This window comes from Bactrocera latifrons, unplaced genomic scaffold, assembly GCF_001853355.1.
Source record: "Bactrocera latifrons isolate USDA-ARS-PBARC rearing strain unplaced genomic scaffold, ASM185335v1 scaffold_182, whole genome shotgun sequence".
In the NCBI taxonomy this organism is placed as follows: Eukaryota; Metazoa; Arthropoda; class Insecta; order Diptera; family Tephritidae; genus Bactrocera; species Bactrocera latifrons.
Genome location: NW_017535319.1, coordinates 238524 through 263077, shown reverse-complemented (window position 1 = coordinate 263077; position 24554 = coordinate 238524). Strand labels below are relative to the sequence as shown.

The following is a 24554-nucleotide window of genomic DNA, read 5'->3' as shown; positions in this document are numbered from 1 at the left end:
ATAAAATAAAATAAAATTGAATTAAATTTAAAGTCGATGTCAAAGACTGAAGGACTAATACTATTTTTTATTTTTAAATTAATTTTAAAGCTATGACCTATAGAAATATCTAAAACCGATTGGTTTATTTTGTGCACTTAAAGGGTTACAGGGGTTTACAGGTCCCAAAAAATCGATTTTTTTTTTTAATAATCTTATTAAATTTTACAATACCTCTGAAATAATGTCGCAATTTTTCAAGTTGATCCGAGTATAGAGATATAGTCTTGAGAACTTGTGCGCTCGAGGCAGGCTAGGCTAAGTGGGCCGTCTTTAAACGCATTTTTCTCGAAATTGTGTTTTTGAAGTCAGTTGGCAAGACATTTCGAGAACTACTCAACCGATATTGATGAAATTTCACACWAGCCTTTGAGATGCAATTCCTAAAGACTTGGACGAAGGATTTTTTTCCGATTACAAACACTTGAAAAAAAATGTCGCGAAATTTTAATTTCTTTGTAAAAATGTCTGCAAAAATCCAAAATTTTCCTTCGTCCAAGTTCTAAGTTAAGGTTTTAACTAAAATCCTTATTTTTTGACTTAAATGATCCTGTAAAGAGTTATCCTGTCAACGTGGATCTCTTTTCCGTGAGAAATGGCGTCGCTAAAGCGAGATAATTTTTTTTTTTTTAATTGAGAATTACTTTCTTAATAGTTTTTGTTTGTGGCAGTAAAAAATTTTAATAAAATATTTAATTTTTTATATGGGAAAAATTGTTGAAAAAAGTGTATGTTTTCTACCCGAGGAAGCTCATGTAACGCCATAAGTTTTTAGTAATTGTTTAATTCAGATTATATAAAATTGAAAGCTCTCATTATTCTAAAATTTTATTGATAAAGTTTATAAAAAATAATTTTAATTAGAAAAATTTATTAAAAAAAAGAAAATTTAATAAAATTTCTGCATTTCTGGATAGAATTTTCTTTTAATTTTTTCATTAGATTTTCATTTTGAAATATTTCATAAATCAATGCTTTCAATTTAATTTAATTCAGTTAAGATTATATTTCGTATTAATGTTTATATTTTAATTTTTTTTTCATTTTATTCACGCACAAATATAAATTTTGTAACCAAATCTTATTATACGCTTTCATAGGCTAAATATTTCATCAACATTTTATATAATTAATTTTACTACACATAACATTTTTTCTTTAAAAGTTTAAAAACTATGACTAGCCAAGCAACAACATTCAAAATAATATATGTACTGCTTACTGACATTTACAAAAATACCGTGCTTCTTATAAGTGTATACTACATATAGTTGGAATTTATATTTGTACGTAGTACTGTCAATACTTATTTATGCTTAAATTACAACAAAAATGAAAGGTTAAACCTTTCCTTACCTTATATACAATTAACCAATACATAGTAATATACATATAAATATACTTTCTATACATAAAAACATAAATAGGCTGTAGTGGAAAGTTTAAAATTCGATGATAGTAAATACATAAATATGTAAATAGTCCTGAATATATAAAAATATACTTATTTACTATTCATAATTATATAATATATAATATATATCGCATAAAATGTATATATTTTAGGGTAGTTCAAGATAACCTATAATTTTTTAATTTCATACACTGAAAAATTGGTTGGTAGAGACGTTAAAGGGATTGCATTTTATATTGGGTAGTCGTATTTTGTAGATGTTGTTACAGTCGTATTTCTCCAGTGCTACCAATCTCATTGTGTTATACCGTGTGTTGGAAAGATGAGATTTTAAGCTTTATTTAACCAAAGAAAACAAAAAGTTCGGTTAAGTTGAAGAAAAGTTACAGCTGTTCAAAAATGAGTGAAAATAATGAAGAAACTCGCTATATTTTTTAGTTTTTCGTATAAAAAGGAAGGAATGCYACAAGTGACTAATGAAATTTGTGAAATTTACGAAGACGATGTTGTATTAGTTCGTGTAGCACAACAATGGTTCTCTCGCTGTCGTTCTATAAATTTCGAKGTGAASGATGCACCTCCCTCTGATCGACATATCGTTGAAAAAGTCGATAAAATTATGAGAAGGATGACTGGGACCATCACATAAGCAGCCATGACATCGCTACTACAAAAAGAAGCTTCATGTTTGGCTACCACATGAATTGTCTGTGAAAAATGTAATGGACCGATCTAACATCTGTGCTTCTTTGCTGAGACGAAGTGAAATCCAACCATTTCGGAAGCGAATGGTAACAGGAGACCAAAAGTAGATCAATTACGACAATAGTGTGCGAAAAAACTCAACAAATTGTAGCAAAGCCAGGATTGACCCTCGAAATATTATGAAGGTTAATGAGTGTTTGGTGGTTGTTTAAAGGAATCATCTACTACATGTATGAGCTGTTCAAGCCTGGTCGAATGATTGATTCTACATTTTACTGTCGACAACTGATGAGGTTGAAGCAAGCAATTGAAGGAAAGCGGCCAAAACTGATCAACAGATATATATATCTTTGATGACTCAGCAAAAACGGGGAGAGCTTGGCTTGGAAGTTTTGAAGCAAATAGCTCTGACCTTCCACCATCGTACTAACATTTGTTTGGCTTCAAGAGAAGCCTTTGAACATTACTTTTCACCAGAAAAGTCTTATACTGATGGAATAATGCCTATAGTGGAAAAATATTAAAAAGTGGTCCGCCAAAATGGTACATATTTGGTTCATTATAAATATAAAAAAAAAATAAGTTGAAATTTGATTAAAAATATGAAAAGATTTTTTCCACCGCCCTATATTTTGGGATCTGGCAACCATAGTGTTGCAATTTTGCCGCTCATAACTTTGGCGGAAAGTGTAGGAAGTAGGTTTTCGATAMCTGAAGAGCCGGTTGATGTGTTTAAGTGGCATTTTTTGGAGATACCTCAGTCAGAGTRGCAAAAGTGCTTCGATAATTGGTCAAACGCATCTAAATGGAGATTATTTTGAAAAAATAAAATAAAATATAAAAAATTTAATAGAAAATAAAATGATTTTCGATGATTAATATATGTTTTTGTTCTCTAATACCGAATTATAAAAGGCAATCCTCGCATGAAATTGTCCCGTTTTTTTGTTTTATATCTTTTCTTCAATGTTGGAAAATAAAAATTTATAACCCATTAGTAACGATTGAAAAAAAAAAAAAATCTCGTCTCTTATATCTGTAGGAAATTAAATGCTCTGCAAAAATCAACTTCGCTTCACTTATACCAATCACTTATATAATTGTTAGAAGCTTACATAATAATACTATACCACCAAGTCAATAAATTTTATTAAAAATCCTTTAGGCGCTAATTTTAAGCTAAATTTTAATTTGAYCGTTGTTGTCAAGAAATATACGATTTTTTACTTAACTGTACCTGTATATAAGCATATATATTTAACTATATACAATTTGCATAAAATCAAATTTAAAAACTGTTGCCTGCATTTTTCCGTTTTTAAATTCGTTTCCTCATCTTTCAACGCTGTAAACGCTARTCTTATTTTACATATACTTGTTGGTGTTCCGGCCATTTAAATTTGTGCACAGTCAACAATGTGAAATTGTATGTGCCGTTTGTCATTGTGCTGTGTCTCGKCTTGTTGCTGCCGTTCTGGYTGTTGCTGCTGTTGTGTTTGTTGCCGCACTTGTTGTTGATTTGCATTTTTTGCTTTTTTGTGGAAATTCTCTTTCAACGCAGTTAAATCGCGCATCTCGATACTCGAACTTTCCGCCCGCGTTGACCTTGTCAGCGTTGCAGCACTTGTTTTTGTTAATGTTGCTGTTGCAGCTGCTGTTATTGTGGTTGTGCTTGCTGTTACAAATTCTTCATCTGTATGCGTAGGAATGAATGYTGTTGTTTTTGTAGTTGCTGCTTTTGGCGACTGGTAGCCACCCTCCCACTGGCTACCTCACATAAATGACAACTGACGTTGATATTGTTGTTGCTGTTGTGAAGACTGTTGCAACGGTTGTATTTGTTGTTGTTGTTGTTGTTGTTGGTGTTGGTAATGCGCTGTGTGATCGCAAAATTCACTGGCCAAAGCAACATCGGAGACATCAGTGAGCGGTCCCCCATTTTGACTGCCATTCGCCATAATGGTGATGGTGGTCTCTTGTAAGCGACTACGCCAAACATATATGTTGTATATGTGAATGTGGTTGCGCATTGAAARTAAACAAGTGTAAAAAATATTTATTTTGTAGTGAAGATATACAAGACAGAGGGAATCACAAGCCTCAGTGAATACATTTTTTAGACTTGAGTATACATAAACGCGCAGTATATAGTGGCGAATCATATAACATTCTGTTAGTTAGCGAATTGTTCGAAAAAAATAATCCTCACTATATGATTCCTTATGATTCCAATTAGAGTATTGAATTGTTAGCGTTAAAGTGCTCACAAAAAAACAAAACTTTAGGACCTTAACCACGCTGAAATTTAAAGCACAACACTGTACTGTTTTTTTATCGAATTCAAAGTGTTTTTCTGATTTTTTCGCTTTTTAAGGCACCTGTTAATTTAAAACACTTGGGATGCCCTGGGTCTCATACTTTCAGATTGCTAAGACTACAAGCCGATATAGAAATGTTCCAACTTCTACGAGATTTTTGGCTGCACAAAGCTAATACTTTCCGATTTTTCTTGAGAGAGTAGATGAAATTGGAATATTCAGAGCAATTTATCGATAAAGAGTTCCAACCTTCCTAAATTTCTAGCTCTACAAGGCTAATACTTTCCGATTTTCCTTAAGAGAGTAGTTAAAGTCGAAAAAATATAATCAAAAYATTTCAGGTGTTCATCAGAACTAATGCGGTATTTTATTGGTAATTCAAACTCTTATTCCTTTGTACTCTCTCTTTCTCTTTATGTTCACCATTTTTAATGGATCCAAGGAAGTTATCGTTAAAGAGTTTCAACCGTTGGAGACTTATGACTCTACAAAGTTAATACTTTCTTAATATAGTAGCCGAAATCGAAAAAAAAAACGAATAAAAAATTTCAGATCTTCTTCGAAGCTAATGTGGTCTCAAAAGCTCCCACTATCTCTCTCTTTCTCTTTATATTAATCATTTTAGATAGATTTCAGACAATTTATTGATTAAGAATTTCAACTTTGCAAAATTTCTGTTTTCACAAAGCTAACTCTTTTCGATTTTCTTCAAGAAAATAAAAATTTGCATATCTTCATAGCAACTAATGTCGTATTTTATTGGTCACACAAACTCTCACTCTCTCTTTCTCGCTCTTTTTTTTATACTCAACACGATATTGTTAATTTCTGCCAAACTCTCACTCTCTCTCTTTAGCTTTATATTCCCCACGATCTTGTAAATTTCTTTGAGTTATCGAACTTAACTGCTTAATTCTTGAAATTTGTTCGTTTGAAGCGAATTCAATAAAAATTTAATTTCGTATAATTTTGAACAATCCAAAAAAATTGCATTTCATAAAAAATTTCAATATTTTTGAAAATATTATTTTTAAAATAAATAAATAAAATAATTCAATTAGAATTTGGTTTTTGAGTCATCACTTACAAACATGATACATGATAAGCAATCCGTTTTTCTGTGCGGTATTTATTTCTACTTTCAAGTGCCTTGCTAAAAAATAGTTTGCCTTCAACAAGCACTCAACTAATCCAATTCTCGCTAGCTAATGGTCAAATATAACGAATCTACAATAAAGAGCGCAACCAAAAACTGCCTGTATGCTAACACTCAATCAGCTTTAGTTTAGCTTTAAAGTTTAGATATACATACATATACTTATGTATGTAGCACAGAGTTACATATAGTGTAGTAAAACACCACTCACCTACGYACGGTGCTGTGATGATGGCATGKAGAGCGTCGCGTCGATGAATAGTAGCGCTTCGATGCGGTGCTAGTGAGCGATGCGTCCCGATGCATGCAGAGCGTATCGTTGTGTGGGTGTCGTTTTTTGAGGCGCACGCCGGACCCTTGACAAAACAAGTATCTAAAAGAGTGAAATATGCAAAAGAGCAGCGAAAAAAATAATCATACAATAAAAAACGAAACGCAAGTGAAATTAAAAAACAAAGCAAGTGAAAAAATTTGCAACGTGAATACGTAAAAGCGAAAAGCAACAAATAACGGAGTCAAGTATGTAAGCCGTGGCTTTAATGGATATACATATGTATGTATGTGCTGGCAGTGCGCCTGGCGGTAGACTATGAATTTGTGGTAGTGACCTAGTGACGCTTATGGGTACATGTAAATATGTTGTCAGCAGTTTCAGCTTAAATTTTATAGAGGAGGAGGAGAACATATATATTTCTTTATGAAAATTTGTACATTAAAATAGCCAAGGTTTTATAAATTACAAATTTAGAAAATATACATATATTGTCAAATAAAAAGGCTTTCCATACAAAAAGTTGATTTAGAATGATCAGTTTGTATGGTAGCTATATGCTACAGCAGTCCGATCTGAACATTTTGTTCAGGGATTATAACATAGTGGTTCGATCTGAACAATTCATGCGGTGATTGTAACACTGCCTTTAACAATACTTTATACCGAATTTTGTGATGATATCTTATCATATAAAAAAGTTTTCATACAAGGACAAATTATTTCGATTTCGTCAGTTTGTATGGTAGCTATATGCTATAGTGGTGCGATCTAAACAATGCATGCGGAGATTGAAGCACTGTCTATTCTGTTCTATAACAAATGTCGTGAAGATATCTCTTTGTATAAAAAAAAGTTTTCATACAAGGAGAAATTATTTCGAAACGGCCAGTTTGTATGGAAGCTATAGGCTACAGTGGTCTCATAATGGCGATTCTCACAAATAAGCAGATTTTTTGGAAGAAACAGATGTGTGAAAAACTTCAGATCAATAAAGCAAACATTTAGAAACTAGTTCTCGTATATACAGATGAAGAAACAGGCAGATGTGACTAAATCGACTTAGCTCGTCACGCTGATAACTCTGTGACAAACCTATTCAGGATATAAAAATAGGCTCCTAAATTAAGTGATAACTTGTTTCGTAGCTCTCTCCGAAAGTGGTAAAGCCAGGCCTTGTGAAGTTAATAATATGAGATTAAGCACACTATACATCCATGAAAAAATGATGAATGTATTTATTCTTTGCATTATATTCAAAATATTTACTTTCGAGCATCATTTCATATTATAACTAACAATTTCAGGAGAGCAAAAGCAGCCATGAAGAGAGCAAGTTTAATATAGCGCAATAATAACCTCTGTCCTCCTCCTGCATTAATCTTTAGCTTATTTTTTATGCATGTATCGAATCACTGCTTGATTGAGTTTCATCTTCATTTTTATTGAGTGTGGTTAGTTTTGAACAAAAAACCAATAGCAYTACATCTAATTCTTGATAGTAGTGTAGGATTTGCTGGAACAAAGAGATTTGTATTGAGTGAATTCCCTACAGAAAACAGATTGTGACTACTCTAATGGTAAACAGCGGATATATATATAGAAAGCAAAATAATTGCTGAATGGTATAATGATGGCATGTATGTATGTGTGCGCTTTCTGGGGACAGCTACTAAAGGTGCGCTAAGTAAAAAACAAAATGGTAAAAATACACACTTGAGACTTTATTAGCTAATTTTACGTAACGCGATTTGATTTTMTCGTCGATACTATTGTCTTTCCAATAGCAAAATGCAAGTGCGTTGCTTAATACAAAGGCAAATACGAGCATGCAATGCTATCAAAGTGTGTTTAATATTCGCGACGTGGATTTGTAAGCAAATCGATTTTTTTTTTTGTGCTTTTGCTGAGTTTTTTATTTTCATACCATATATAAGTATACATATACATATATCTAGGAAAAAGTTATATATTAGATTATGCGTATACTCCAAATCAACTTTCGCCCAATTTATTTTCAATATATTTTTTATTGTTGTTTTTTTTTACTGGTTTGCTTATGTGTGTGTGTGCTTCGTTTTAGCGCATATCTTTGATTTATATTAGATTTGCGTTTTTTGCTTTTAAATTCATATGCTTTGCAACGTCCTTACCCCGTACGGGCAGGAGGTGCCTGYATGTCATGCGTCAGCATTGTAGTGAATAAACAAATACCTATTGAAATGTTTGCGGAAGGCGCCGCTAACAAAATACAAAGCCACCGGATTGGCGCAGCTGTTGGCAAAGGATAAGCAGAAACCGACGATGCGTAAAACATGCCAGAAGGAGTTGTAGTCATCCTGTGCGGTCGGCCTACAAATCACGTCGAATAAATAGAAAGAAATTAAAGTAAAAGAATGTTGTTAGTAATATATACGTGTATTGCTGCGAAATTAATATGATATGCAGATTATATGGAAAAAAAATTTCTTTGGGCTAAGGGTTTTGGCTTACTTATGTTATGGTATACTGATATTACAGTTTAGATTAGAWTATAGTGGTGGCCGATAGTTTAGCATTTTATTTAGTTGAGTACAAAAATATTTATTTTAATGAATTTAATTTAATTTCAGATTTGTTCTGTATTTTGTCTAGACACTGATGACAAGAAAAAACAGACAAGACTTATTAAGGGATTACATGGTTTACACCGCGTAATCCCAACGATTTTTTTTTTATTATTTTATTAAATTCTGCAACACCATTAGAATATTTTTCTAAATTTTCAAGTTCATCCGAGTAATAGTTTCGTAGATACAGTCTTGAGAACATGTGTGCTTGAGGCTAGCTAGACTAAATGCGCCCGTCTTTAAACGCATTTTACACGACTCTGTGTYTTTGAAGTCAGTTGGCAAGATTTCTCGAGAACTGCTCAACCGATCTTAATGAAATTTTATATATGTCTTTGGAATACAATTCTCAAAGACTTAAACTAAAAWTTTTTTTTCCATTACAACTATTGGAGAAAAAACTKTCGYGAAAATKTMATTGAAATTTGAATTTTTTTKAGAAAAATATCTGCCAAAWATCCAATTTTCGGTTTTTTTCTGTAAAAACGTCCGTTGAAAAACTATTTTCAAATTTTCCGTCGTTCAATATTTAGTTTTTAATCTTTTTTAAACACGTATTTTTTTCATTTTAATCCTGTAAAAAGTTCTGCCTTGAACGCGAAGACCTCGTTGTTCCAAAGGCCTGTCGGTTGTGGCCGAATTTTGAACATTTGCTTTTGAAAACTTCGAATATATGTACTATATTTGGARCAATAAAAAGTTTATATAATAAAATACATATGTACATAATTTTKTTTTTATGAAAACAAAATGATTGAAAATAGCCCAGTTTTTGCTCGAGGAAATCCATGTAGCCTTTTAAGAATCAACCTTCCCGAAAAAAGTCGTTTTCTGTGATAAAATCGAAAGTATTATGGAAACTTTATTTCAACGATCATTAATTGATCTCATATCTTCGAAAAAATTTTCCGGAACAACCTCAAATTTTTGGAAAATAAATTCAAATATATTGAAATGAACGGTGGCTTGCAATGCAGTCTTAGCTCTAGCTCTAAGTGAGCCAAATATAAGAACTTTCGATACATTAGCGAAAAATATTCGATTTTTTAATTCACAAAAAGATATAATCACTTAAGATAATGTCATGGAARAATACCCGTCAGTACTCAACTTGAAGCTAGAAAAATCTTATTTAGAACATTTTAATTCAATCTTTTTTTTTTATAGTTTTAGCGACAATAATATCAATATCAATTTTTATTTTAAAACAAAACATTAATTATTATTTTTTTTTAATTTTCCTCGATGTTTCGACTGATATATAGATGTTTAGTTGATTTTTTTAAATGCATTTTTTTCGACGATCTGATTGTGCATATTAAAATTTCGAAAAATACTATAGGCCAGTTATATTCAAATATAAAAATTTAATTATATTTTTTTCCTCGAAGATTAGACCAAAATAAAGAAGTTTTGTTAATTTCTTTGAAAATAATTTTTTTTTTTTTTCGAAAATCCGACTGTGACATCTGTCATCACCACCATTCAAATAAAAGTAARACGTGAATGATGAAATATGAGCTTCACTCTTTTGTTTTTGTAAGATACTCATACATATAAACTATAGTTGTTAGGGATTTTTACATTAAACTCATTTTTGATATTCGAAAGTATTTTTTTGGAATTTATGTCTTAATCTTTTGAAATGATCCAAATTGATCAATTATCCATAGAGTGTTGTATAGTGTAATCTTCTAGCATTTCTGTATAAAAAAATTAATAAAATTATTTTACTATTTTCAAATTTCACTATCTAAAGTATATATTTCGATTTCGGAGGCTAATTTCGATAAAAGAAGAATTTTTTGGAACTTATGTCTCAATCAATTGATCAAATATCCATAGAGTGTTGTATAGTGTAATCTTCTAGCATTTCTGTATAAAAAAATTAATAAAATTATTTTACTATTTTAAAATTTCACTATCTAAATTACTGCGTTGTTTTTTGCTTTTTTTTTGTTGTCGGCAAATAATTTGATTAGCGTAACTTTTTTGCACAAAACTAAATATTTTTTTTTGGTTACATTTTTTAAAATTAATTTTCACACAATTCAATTGAAATTTTGCTTAAAACTTAGTGCAAAAAAAAATCAGTTAACATATGCTAAAATATTGCCCACTACTGTATACCTGCATTTGGGTGTGTAACGTCTTTTTCTTCTTTCGTATAGATATTGTTATACCAGATAAATTTTATTGTATTAGCATTTTTTCTCATTTCCTTACTTACCAGTAATAGAACCAAAGCATGAAGATGTGATAGGGCATAAAGCAAATTCCGAATATGACCACAAATGCTAGTACCGTTACGGCTACCTTTCGACGAGCACGCACCTGCAATGACACGCAATGGCTTATGATTTAAATCTTAGACATTTTACAAGGATCATGTGTTTTTATGTGCATTTGTATGTATGTTATGAAAGGTGTCGAAAATGTTGCTGACAATAAAGCACTTAAGCTGCAGATCGTAAGCAATGCAAGAACGTTTAAGCTACAGCTTTTGCAGAATAAAAATTTTACAATATGTTCGGTGAGGTAATGATGAGATAATGATGACTATTTTAGTATTATATAAGTTGTTATATAACTAAAACTGTAGTAGAAAGATCTTGAATTTTGTTCTTAATTTTCGTTATATATCATTATACATCATTACCGAAAATGCAAAATAACATAACATCACTTTTCATAAGTTTACAAGTGTAGAAAAACGATATAATAGMAGCCACTCATATTGAAACAAAATATGWGTTTTGTTTAYAAAACGKTTATATCGGTTTTATATTGGACWGCGARAGCTTAAAAATTTATGATACCTATTTYATAGCAAAAAAACTCAATTTGGAATTTTTGATGTTACGTTGTTGTGCATTTCAAATGCCGTATATCGTAAAATATTAAAWYTTTTTTTTTTTGCAAAATTCTTTTTGAAATGGTTCCATCAAGTAGCTAATGAATCTATCTACCCCTCAGTTCAAAAAAATGTAAACTTCACCATAAAACTTCTATTTAATCGATATTTTACTTTTTAAACTCTCACTGACCTTTTATATGAAACACGTGTCTATTGTTTCAACAAAAAATAAACTACTTCAGCTCTTCTYCTCACTAGCGCTATTTAAGTATTCTTTTGTTTGCGCCAAATTAGTTGGTGCCGGTTTTTATAAATGAACATGCATGAATGAATTTCYTATCAACTTGATAAGGGCCATTTTTGACACTTTCTTTTCTTAGCCCAAGCCCAAGCATACAGTTCTTGCCTTTTACATAAGCCACACCCTTTTGGTTAGTTAATTAACTCACAGAGAATTCGAAGCTGAAAGCGCTTAGAAAAACCACATTGACGTTTGTGGCTGTATTTGTGCGAAAACTTGACCATATTTTCTTATAAATTGACTTCTAATTTCAGGAATTAATTAATCAACGGCGTTGTATATTTAGCAGCACTTCAGTAATAAACCAACAAAGTACTACCACAATCAGAAAAACGGGTGCTATTTAATTTGTCACACTACCAAATGGGGTAGTGGGAAGGCAAGCATGTAACTAGTTGGCATTATGAGACAAAGTGACAGTGTTGCGATTTTGCTTATTAGAAAGAGAAAAATTGACTTGTTTTAGCTTAGCGCTGTTGAATTAATATTTTTGAAGTATTGTTTTGTGAGTAATACAATGAAAAAAAAAAAAAAAAGATGTAGTGATCTTAGCACAAAATTTCATACTTTCATACAAATAATGGCAATTCTTTGTACCAAACACTAAAAACATTGTGTAATCAAGGTATTTAACTTTATAAATCTGAACTATTGCAGGAATGGTTCAAATAGCATGAAGTTATATTCTTTTTCAATTTAATTTCCATTTTAATTAATGAAAATAATCAGATGTAATTGTATTAAATTAGATAGGAACCAGCAGCGGCTAAGTGAAAAAGTAGGTGTGTAAGTTTTTTGGCCGATATCTCAAAATCAGAGAGACTAAATTGCATACCAGACATTTATACATTGGAGGGTCTCTGAACTGACGCTAAACAAGGCGCATGCCACAAAAAAAAAAAAATAATAATAACTGTATTTGATCACCAAACTATTTTTAATAAAATGTTAAATATAATCAGAATTATTATTTTTAWTCCCCAAATATTACTTTAAAAAATTCGTTTAAAAAAATTTTAATGTAATGTTTGGTGAATAAAATAATAATGCTGATTATATTTAAYATTTTATTAAAAATCGTTAAAAATATTTATGTAAATGTTGTCACTAATTCTTCGCTATACATAATACTGTGCAGCGCACCCTCTCACTGCCAATACGCGTATCGGATAACAGCTTCTCCGTCTATGATTAATGATGCTACTTGACCGAGTTCTCCAACTACGATTTGTATTTCGTGAAACCAGACCCACTTCTGCACTAACACAAATACATACAAACTTGCATATAATATGTATAAATATTTCTACGCCTAAAGTATGAGTGTGCTGCTGGCGTAAAATGTTACGGTGTAGCGTGACATGATAATTTCCGACTCACCTGTCGCATGGCGCCCTGCATTTCACCCGGCACGCTAGCCGCGTACATCAAATGCCGCGCGATCAACACATAAAAGGCGCCGATTATACACAATGGAATGGCGTAGTAGACTAAAAAGCGCATTAAGACCATCGTTTTGGCGTACTCAACACCCCACTCCTGCGGAAAGGGGTAGCACAGAGCGAATGATTTGTTGCTATTGATTTCCAGTTGCTGTTTGTGCGTAAAGGAAATCACGAATTCAGAGGAAAATAAAAGAAAAAAAAAAGATATGTAAATTAAATTATGCGCTATGCTGGGCATTTATTTCTACGAAACATGCTTATATGTGTGTACACAGGAGTATATATCCGGTAGACCGAAACATTGTGCTCACCTTCACATTGGTGCCGATGAGCGCGGGCATGGCGCAGAGTATCGCCAACAGCCAAATGGACACGGCAATAGCGATGGTCATGCGTGTGGCACGTTTGCCGCCGCCTGCAATGAAGACAAACAAACACAAATATATATGTATGTGTGCATATAGAGATCTCATTTTATTTAAAAAATCACTGTTGAACAAGTATATGCAAGTGGGTGTGTCTGGAGATTGCAATCGAAGGTATAATCTACTTACCGTGCGCATGGAATTTTCTTAATGGGTCCACTATGGCAAAGTACCGGTCTCCGGAGAGTGCAGTAAGTGTGAAAACGGAAACGCCAATCGACACATCTTTAATAAATTCCGACAATGTGCAAAGAAAGCTGCCCCATGGCCACGAGTCCACCGTGTAGACAGTGGATGTTAACGGCACAGTGGTGAGGATGAGCAGCAGATCGGCAATTGCCAATGATAGTATGTAGCTGCATTGCAAAAGCAATTAAATTTAATGAAAAACATGGATTATAAATATGGATATTGGAGTGATACGAGTATTAATATAGAAGCGAATAAAGAATGTAAATTAATGCTATTTTGTGGGGCGCCACTATGGCCATCTAGTATGTACAACACTAACAATTTTATTCTTGTGTCTACCGCGTTATTGATGTACGAAATTGTTTACCAATGAAATTTTGATTATGCGTTGCTTTTAATATTTATTAATAAGAAAAAAAGTATTCAAAAAATTACGTGGAAAAGCATTTCGAAGGTAATTAAAAAACTGAAAAAAAAATTCGCGTAATTAAAAGAAATAATTTTTTTTTTGATAATCAGGTTACGAATTTTCCAATTTTTTTACCAAAAGACAATTCAAGTTTGCAAAGAGTTATCAAACTAGTTACAAAGGTACTAGTTTAGAAGTATTTTTCGGTACTAAGAATGAACTAGTAGAAACGGAAACGATTGATAATAATTAGAAACCATTTCGACTGATATATAGTAAATGATTTAAAGTCATCTGAAAAGTCGGAAATTACTATATTGTATATATTTGAGATAAAATAATATAAGCTGGGAAACGCTTTTCTACACAGTTTTTGGTCAAAAGCCACATTTGAGCTTGAAATAAGTAAATCTGATTACTTTAGATTAGATAAGTACTGGTTTAGAAGCAGTTTTCATGGCTGAAAATGATTTAGTCTGAAAAATATCCGATCGCTAACAAATAGAACGATCACCGTACACGATTATAGTACGTAAAGTTGGCTTTAAAGTCAAAAATATATGTAAAGAGAATACAAATTAGAAGAGAATAAGTGTTGGCCACATTTGTGCTTGAAATAAGTCTTCAGACTGGTTAAGCAAGTACTCTTTTCGAACTAGTTTATCTAACTGAAAATAAACTAGTCAGAAAAGTAAACGATTGATAAGACTTTGAAGGAATTTCGAATAATATAAACGACTTAACTGGAAAGTCGACTGTAAAGTTGTAAATCACATTATCATTCGTATTGGGGCTGGGAGAAAACATACTGGGGAATATATTTTCCATGTTTTATGAAGTTTATGAAGACGCACATAAAATCTAGACTAACATAATATGTTTTATATGGTATTTGGGGGCTTGGAAATTCTTGGGCCGATTTCATATACCTAAAGCATTCAATTATAGTATGTATATCCATATTATACCCTCACTTAATTTTGCTAAGCTAACTTATATAATAACCTATATATACCATATTAATGAATAAGGAATGCACCGCGAACTTAGGTCCATTGTGCCCAAATATATACCATATAGTTAACTGGAAGTTTAAAAAGCTTTGTATTTTGTTTATATGAGCGAGACAATTCGGCTCGTATTAGCCCGAAACCGGGCTTTAAGTACAAAGTCACACTCTTAATAAAAATATATGTGCTCTGAGTTTCATTAAAATAACTCACGGATTCATCGATAAACGGTATAAAGTCAAGCGGAAGTTCAAAAATCTGACGGTAAGGGAAGTTTTGATCCAATTTTACACATTTTTTGGCCAACTATTAACAGGAAAATATTAGCTTGGCAATACAATAAAAGATCTCACGGATTGACCGAAATTTGCGATCAGCCTAAGGTGCTGAGGTCCACGACATAAGGTGGCTTGCAAAAAAACGCTCTTATTAGAAATATACGCTGTCTGAGTTAAACACATTCACCAATATACGATATAAAGACAACCGGAAGTTGTGGTCTACGATATAAAGTGGCTTGAAATTTAATTTTTTCCCGTAATATGACATACCTGAAAAACACTTTTTTGCAAAGTTTTATTTCGATAATTTCATTATTTTTAAGCAAAAAATCTAACAAATCTTTATAGTTGAAAAAAGAGAAACAAATTGTGGCAAGTTGCATGTGAAATGCATTAATATACCCCAAAACTTTGAAAACTTCGCTACACAGCACTTCCCAGAAGTAAGGAAACATCTGTTCTTTAGTAAAAAATCAAAAATTCAAATCAAATCAGACGACTCTTGCATTCACTCGAATTTTCTAGATTTTCTTCTACGCTGATTTATTGGTTTCTTCACTTACGGATAACGCGCCATTGACTGCAGCGATTGTGAGTTGCACAGAATTACGATTAGTATACGAAATGCAACAACAACAAAAATGACGAAAATAACAAACTCAAGTGTCATTGTTGACACTCATTTGGTCTATGCCAGAATTTATATACACGATATCACTCTCAATTACAACTAACAAGAGACAAATTGTCTGTCATAAATTTTACAAAGAACAAAAGCACAGAAATTCACTACAAAGCCATAAAGCCAAGCGCTGGTGGACTTATTTGTACAAATGTTCTAGTACTCGTGTTCTTACTGCGTTGGCAGCTTATCTGCTTAAGTTCTCACCAAGTGTTATAGATTTGTGCTGACATTAATCAAAATTGCGAAAATTTGGTTTGACAGATTAAAAAAACAAACTTGTTGACCAGACGTTAGGAAGCCAAAAGAAAATAAACTCCAATGATGATGGCTGTAGCCGAAATAAAGAGATGTGCATATGCGACAACGATTGAAAGCTTTTTGCTTTATTTCTAGTCTATTTTGTCATTCGGAAAGTTATTATTTTGTAGCAGAACAGTAAATGCTTTGAGGTCATTTGTCTGGACAGAATTTATAAAGTTAACTTCGTGTGAGAGTTTGAGCGGGAGCGAGAATTGATTATTTGTTATATATATTATGATATAATAATGCATTCCAACTCCTACAAATATACAGTATTGGACAAAACTAAAGCACCCCCTACTATGGTTCAGTTGGAACTTAGCTGTTTTCAGACAATAAAAAATAAATAAATGTAAAATTTTGACGTTTTTCAATGGATTGCTTATAAATTTTATTAAAATAAAGTAAAGTAGAATTTTCAGTTTTCAAAATTAAGTAAGTTAAAAAAACAAAACCATTTATGGTTTAAAAATTAACTGGACAAAACTAAAGCACCCCTTTCATCGGTTTGAAAATAATATGTGAAAATGAAAAAATAGTAGCAAATCCTTTATTTTGTTTAACTGAAACGCATATTTTAGGCATAGAAAAAGATAAATTATTTACTACATATCATGTGGTATGCCATTGCAAGTAATTTCTTTAGGTTCTAAAGGTTGATCCTTGGGTTTTCAATTTTCTCTATTTATTTTGGAATTAACGATCTCCCATAGGTTCTCGATGGATTTGACATCGAGTGATTGCGCCTGCAAATCTAAAACATCAACTCTGTAACTTCACAACCAAGATTTCGACGCCTAGTGTTATGCTTAGTTTGATTGTACTGCTGGAACCAGCATTATAGTGCCATAACCTTTACAACATACGGTAGCATCACGTATTTTTTAAATGTCAGCTTAAACAAACCGGTCCCTTATTCCATTTATTATATGAATAGGTCCATTTATTATATGAAGAGCTCCAGACCATAACATTACCACCGCCATATGTAATGATCGCAACATAATACTTAGGTTTGAGTCTTTGTCTTTTCGACCTTCTCACACTTCTTATGTCATCCGAATCTTTAATATTATATTTCGATTCGTCTTAGAATGAAAAATGGTATTCAATTTCTGAGTATTCCAATCAAGATGAACTATCGCTAATACGAGTTTGGCCTTTAAATTTTTTGCTGAAGTAAGGGACGACTGCTAATTAAATATTGCTTTTGTTTTGTTCACTCAGATTTTTACTTTTGAAAAGTTTTTTGTTTAAAATGTTGTATCTTGAAAGAATATATAACTAATGTTATATTTTTTATGAATTAATAGTTGTACATAATTGTAACCTGGAATAATTGTCCAACTAGTTCAGTTATATTTTTCAAAAATTTGGACATAAAAAGGGGGTAGGGGTGCTTTAGTTTTGTCCAATACTGTATATATATTTTTTTTTTTTCGTAGTTATAGGGAGTTACCAAATTTTCTTCTCTATCGCCCATCAAAACAAAACTTTCTTTGTATTTACCGTTAAACAACTATCCAAGTAGTTGACAAGTATCGAAAATTTTTGTTTTTGTTGTAAAAGCTGAACACCTCACTCGCGTCAAAATTAAAGTTAGTTACTATTTACTTAACCTATCTTCAGCACCTCCCCCAGCCACTTCAATAATATGTCTATCTATAGCGTCTTTTTTTACTGCTTACATATATGGATTATGTATGTAATTGAATTTCGTTGAAGGACAGTCATGATTACTTTTGAAAGTTTTCGCATTCGTTCGCTGACAATGTGCGCATAAGTAGATATTGATTTATATGTATAAGTAGGTGTGCATGCTCACATGCAAGTATGTGTTAATCCGTTTGGTTGTCAGTTTCAACCACAAAATTAATCACATTTATTTATAACGGGTGGCGCAAAAGTCAGAAGATGATCAGAAGATGCTATAAATTTTTGCAATTAACCTCTAATGTCAGTCCTGTTTTGAGATTTGTGTAGTGAACACATGCGAAATACACGTAAATAAACAATGGTACGCTACACTGCGTGCCACAACCGATATGCGTATAATGGGAGATTCGTTTTGGCGATTTACACTGGCCGGCAAGATCACCTGATTTGGCCGCTTCAGACTTATTTTTGTAGAGCTTTTTGAAGTTGCATGTTTATGTGAACAAGCCTCAGACTCTTGCAGCTCTTAAAGAACGTGAGGACTTATTGGCGGAAGTTCTGGCCAAGGTGATGGAAAATGCCATAAAAAGGGCTCAAATGACAATCAATTGTGGCGGCGGCCATTTACATGATATCATATTCTCGACTTCTCATATAAAAAAATTGAAAGGACCAACTAAAAATAATCCAGCAGAATCAAAGTTTTGAAAAAGTATTTCATTTTCTAAAAAATATTGGAAGATAATTTTTGCGCTACCAATTGTGTACAGATAGCCAAGCGACTTTGGAAATAAGAAAGTCGCTTGGAGTTTCGACAAAGATCATGTGTCATCACTCACTCCTCCGTGGAGAGCAACTCCTTGATGGTGTGAGACCCCACCGTAATGAATGATTCTGGCCCCATCATCTTGAAACCAGCGTAGAGCGGGCGGATAAGTCGACCAGCTCATTGCCAGCTAGCCCTTTATGCACAGGCACCTAGATCAGGTGTACATGGTTGAAATATGTTAGGCGACTTAGCCTTTCTATACACTCCTCCACTATTAGCCATTTGATTTCATATGCTGTGATCGCTTTTAGTGATGGAGATTTATTTCTGCACAATGACTTATAGCAAAGACTTCCGCTTGAAAGATGCTTGAAAGACATTCCCTTAGTATGGATAGTTTGGTATTCGGTCCCGCAATGCCTCGTCCAATGCCTTCTGGTGTTTCGTACGATAGGCGGTCTCTATACCTAAAATGAACTTAACTTTATTGAGGCTAAGTACTGCCAAGTCGGCTACATCACAAAATTATTAAAAGAATTTGTTCCATCTCTTATACAGCCGTTTTGAGTCTACGTATTCTCTATTTATTGAACAGAAAAATGTCTTACAAAAATAGGTGAAGCACTGGAGGATATTGAAGTTTAGGTGTTCATACAAATATGTTCACTACTGTAGCTATCGCTCCTGCTAACGAGTGTAATACTGTTGTAATATGCATAAAAATATTATAAATTAATGTATGATATTATCAAGGTTATGAAAAGGGTGGGGTAAGCGTATTAACGCGAAAAATGCATTGTAGTTTCTATTGAAAAAATAATTATATTTTTGGACACAGGTTAAAACCAAATAGTAAATACATACACATAGGATTTCATATGAATACTTCGTATGCGAAATAAATTTAATTTAATTTAGGTAATAAGAATTCGCGACCAAATGATATCAGAATGCAAATACATATAATATATATAAATACTCTGTGAGTGTGTATGAGTATATCGTCAACTAAAATGCAAAATAACGTCTCATCAAATAATTCTAAATTGAGTTTTTTAATGCTTACGATTCGCTACATCATATTATCTTTTAAGCTTCCGCTGCACCATATATCCAATATATACCACATTTTATAACCGAAACATTTTGTTTTATTACAAGCGGTTTTTATTGAGTAGTCGAAAAAGTCTTCAGTGCTACTAATCATTGTGTCATACCATATAGTGTTGGAAAGGTGAGTTTTTAAGCTTTATTTAACCAAAAGAGATAAATTCTGGGAGGTTGAGAAAAAGTTATAGCCTCTCAAAAATGAGTGAAAATAATGAAGAAATTCGCTAGATTTTGAAATTTTTGTACAAAAAAAGGAAGACTGCCATGTAAGCCATCAATAAAATAGTGATTTTTACGGAGACGATTCTGTATCAGTTTATGTAGCACAACAATGGTTCGATCGTTTTCGTTCTGGAAATTTTGAAATTTCGATTTACACAGATTAAAGTTTTACACTGATCGAATAATGTCTCTGGCGGAAAAATAACGAAAAGTGGTCGACCAAAATGATGCATATTTCTTCATATATTTATAAATATAACAAATATACTATAAGTTGAAGTTTAATATGAAAAGATCTTTTCGTTTACCAATAATTTAAATATGAAAAACATTTCTTCTTACTTGATTACTTTTTCATGCGAAAATATAGTTTTTACTAATTTTTCCAAAGAGATATTCTAAAAACAAAAACATCAAATATATTTAAATTTTACTTCTTAACCTTTTAAATTTTAACGAAGATTTGACTGTGGCTTGTAAGACAAAAGACTAATGCAAACAATAAATGTATTATTTGCCACCTGTCATCCCTTGCCTCTTCGAGTTAGTATTGGTTAGTAGGAAAATTAATTAACTTGCAAGAAGTAAATACCCAGTGCAATATTTGTGTTCAATGGTCGTAATGATGCAACGCATACAAATACCTGCATATATGAGCAGGTTAATGCCGGACAGATAATCATGTTGTAATCAGAATGCATTCGAACAAATCGGTTGACTATACAAGCAACTCGATTATGACACAATGCTCAATCAATGCTAATGCTAATAGGTGCACACATGTATAGTTGTACATAGTAACTGACTTGATTTTATATACTAAAATTTCATATGTACATATGATGCAATTGTTTGAAATACTCTTTCTAACTAATCACTTGAATATAAGCATTAATGAGCAGTAAGGACTTAAAGAGCTTGCTAAGAGTAGTAGAAGAGAAGGGAAGGGAATAGATGTCGACTCAAAATAAGCAGTCACAAGCCCTAGCGCGCTGAATGAAATTCCTCTTACTAATATTATATTTTGCTCCAGAATCTCGGCCGTGGCACGCATTTAACGTAAGACGCAACGTTTTTAATTAAGTAGGCTCTTAGTTACAGCACGTAATGCCTTAACTGAAATTAGCTGCTACGTGTGCATGTACAAATAAGGACGAGTACATCAACACTGCGTACAATATTGTGACATAAATGAATACAAACAGGTTGTCAAATAATCCTAAAGACTTTTAGTAATAAAAGACATCATCTGTCAACAACTGTCAATAACTTTTTTCATTTGCATACATTTCCATGTGATGTGAACGATTTGTAAACTGTCTGAAGACTTTATAAATTTGTTTCCATTGTACACGTTATTTTAGCAGRTGTATCACTGACGTGGTGCTCAGACGAATGTTTGTATTTATTTATTTTTTTGATAGCAAAAAATTTCGAATTTTTATACCCTGAACAGGGTATATTAAGTTTGTCACGAAGTTTTTAACACCCAGAAGTAAGCGTCGGAGACCCTATAAAATATATACAAATGTTCAGTATGTTGAGCTGAGTCGATTTAGCCATATCCGTCTGTCTGTCTGTCCGTCCGTCTGTCTGTATATATACGAACTAGTCCCTCAGTTTTTAAGATATCCTTTTGAAATTTTGCAAATGTTATTTGCTCTTCAAGAAGCTGCTCATTTGTCGGAACCGCCGATATCGGACCACTATAACATATAGCTGCCATACAAACTGCACAATCGAAATCAAGTTCTTGTGTGGACAATATCACATTTGACAAGATATACATATTCACGCAATTTGGTACATATTATTTTCTAAAGCAGCAATTTAATATCCAAAGAAATTGTTCAGATCGGTTAACTATAGCACATAGCTGCCATACAAACTGAATGATCGGAGTCAAATGCTTGCATGAGGAACTTCCTCATTTGACGTGGTATCTTTACGAAATTTGGCATGGATTACTGCTTAAGGTAACAATATAATCTCCAAAAAATTGTTCAGAACGCATATAGCTTCTATACAAACTGAACACATACATAGTTACTAACAGAAATGCACCTGTGAAGGGTATTTAGCTTCGGTGCAACCGAAGTTAACGTTTTTTCTTGTTTCTCATTAACTTAAAAACGTGCGCCATTGTATCGTCATTGTTATTATTATTCCATTCACGATTTTATATGCTCTTGGCAAATTTCTTGTCTTTGAGCCATTCCGTTTAAAGCTACTTCTGTTCGAATGAAATATTACTCATACACACCGTTGTACCTACGGTTGTGCTTTGTAGCAAATATTAAGATGTCGGGTCGGGCAGTACATACAATATATTGATTTCTAGAAAAATTCAAAAAGCTTCTTCAACATTTTCAAAGCTAAAGTATAAAGTAATAATAAATGTATATAAATATAAACAATTAAAATAAAATAAAAAATATATACATATTTGTAAAAAAATTAAATTAATGATATAACAAATAATATAAAATTAATATAAAAAAATATCTGTATTTGGTAAAAATCAAATTAAAGATATAAAAAATAACATAAAATAAATATAAAAAAATGAAATATAATAAAGGCAAAAATGTAATATTTTAGCATAATTTTTTCGAATTATATGCGGAAATCTAGAAAAATGCAATTCGATTTGTCAACATTTTTCATAGTTAAAAATAATTTAAATTCAAATATATTTTCTTTTCAAAAAATCGCATACTCTAATGAAAGTCGACTATAAACCAAAAATTGTGACTTACAAATATCAATCAATTACAACCATTAGGAATTTGTAACTGTTGGATATTTCGTCTCGTAGTACAGATCTATTTTTGTTCTTAATAGCTTTTCAGCTACTACGCAACTATTTTAATGCTTTTAATTATACATTAAAAAACAAAAATAATTATATTTACTCGCACCGCTTACTTACACTCCCTGTTAGATAAGAACAACTCACACACAACAAAGATCACGCCTCCCATTCACCCATTCACCCAATCAACCAAACTCCCACCCAACTACTCACGTATTCGGCACATTGCGCATCTGTCGTACGCCGAGGAAGACCACAATCAGTGTGCCATTGCCCAGCACGCCCACAATGAAGATAAGCGCAAATAGCACGGGCACAATGTATGTTTCCGGTCGCATGACATACGGTACATATGGCGTTTCGTTGACCGCTGTAACGTTGCCGCTGCTACTAATGTTGCCGTTGCTGCTGCTATTGTTATTGTTGTTGTTATATATAAAGCTAGCGCTAGTGCTTAAGGCTTGCATTAAGCTGTCAACATACGCGATGACTCCACCATCGCCGCTAACCCGATTTCCGTCGCCATACCCACCGCCCTCATCCACCAAACTGCTGCGCATCAAGTTGCTGGTGCTGCCGCTGCCAATGTCCGCTATCGCTGTAGCCGCAGTTGTAGCGCGCGTTGTCAATTCCCACAATGACAATGTGTTATTTGTGGTGGCAGCGCTGTAACTTGTTTTTGTTTCTGCCATTAGCGTCTGCTGTAGGGAATTGTTGTTGTTATTATTCCATATAACGTTCGAGTCGTGGCTAAAGCTCGCCACGCCGCTGTGTGTCAGACTGGCCACTGCTATGGCGGCACTCGCAGCGCCATAAAATAGTAAATTTTGCATTGTGCTGTTGTTGGTTTAGCGGTTTAATTTCTATTTTTGTTTTCTTTGTTTATACGCGTTTTGCTTTATTCCGCCTCCAACTGTGTTTTGTGGCGTTGGGCGTCAAGTAGCACTTCGCTGTGTTGCTTTGGCGTTGCTTTACTTAATTTGTTGTTGCGTTGTTTCGCTGTCGTTGTCCTGTTCATGCCGTGGAGGCTGAAAAATATATAAATATTCTGTAATTAATGGTTGGCCTGCTGCGCTAGGTTAGCTTAGAGCCATTTAGTGGCTTAGTTTATTAAAGTGGGAAGTGTGAAGATAATGAAAGCGGAAATGCGATTTTTTGGTTGGAATTTCTGTGAATTGTGTGGATTTCACTAAAGATGAATGAAAATATTATTTTGTGGTATTAAAGTATTTAAAATGACGATTTAAAAAACTTATCAATAATTTAATAAGTATGTATATAGACTCGTAATTTTAGTAAAATTATGTCTTAATTTGTTTATTAAATAAGTTTAAATTTTATAAATATACATTGTGGCAAAAAAGCAGACGGAAATTGTAGTTAAATAATCCGGATAAAGCTGATTTTTTTTTCAAAGGGAATAAAGTAAATAGGACTCTTTAGACATGTTTGATCATGCTAATTCGGATGCCACAATCATAGAGAGTATTATAACTATTGACGAGACATTTTTTTTTTTTTTTTTTTTTTGTTTTTTGCGGGTGAGGGGGTGGAAAATGCCTTCC

General features: G+C 32.6%; 1 protein-coding gene across 1 annotated transcript; it reads right to left on the bottom strand.

Moving 5' to 3' along the window:
* Positions 1-3085: 3085 nt before the first annotated feature.
* On the bottom strand, positions 3086-23906 carry LOC108967294 (neuropeptide CCHamide-1 receptor). The gene is made up of 8 exons (XM_018930601.1): positions 23203-23906; positions 13670-13896; positions 13427-13530; positions 13051-13263; positions 10743-10846; positions 8118-8255; positions 5844-6005; positions 3086-4144 (listed from the first exon to the last, which is right to left on the bottom strand). Exons 1-8 carry the CDS (start codon positions 23820-23822, stop codon positions 3931-3933), a joined length of 1782 nt encoding a protein of 593 aa, XP_018786146.1. The 5' UTR covers positions 23823-23906; the 3' UTR covers positions 3086-3930.
* Between the last annotated feature and the right edge of the window lie 648 nt (positions 23907-24554).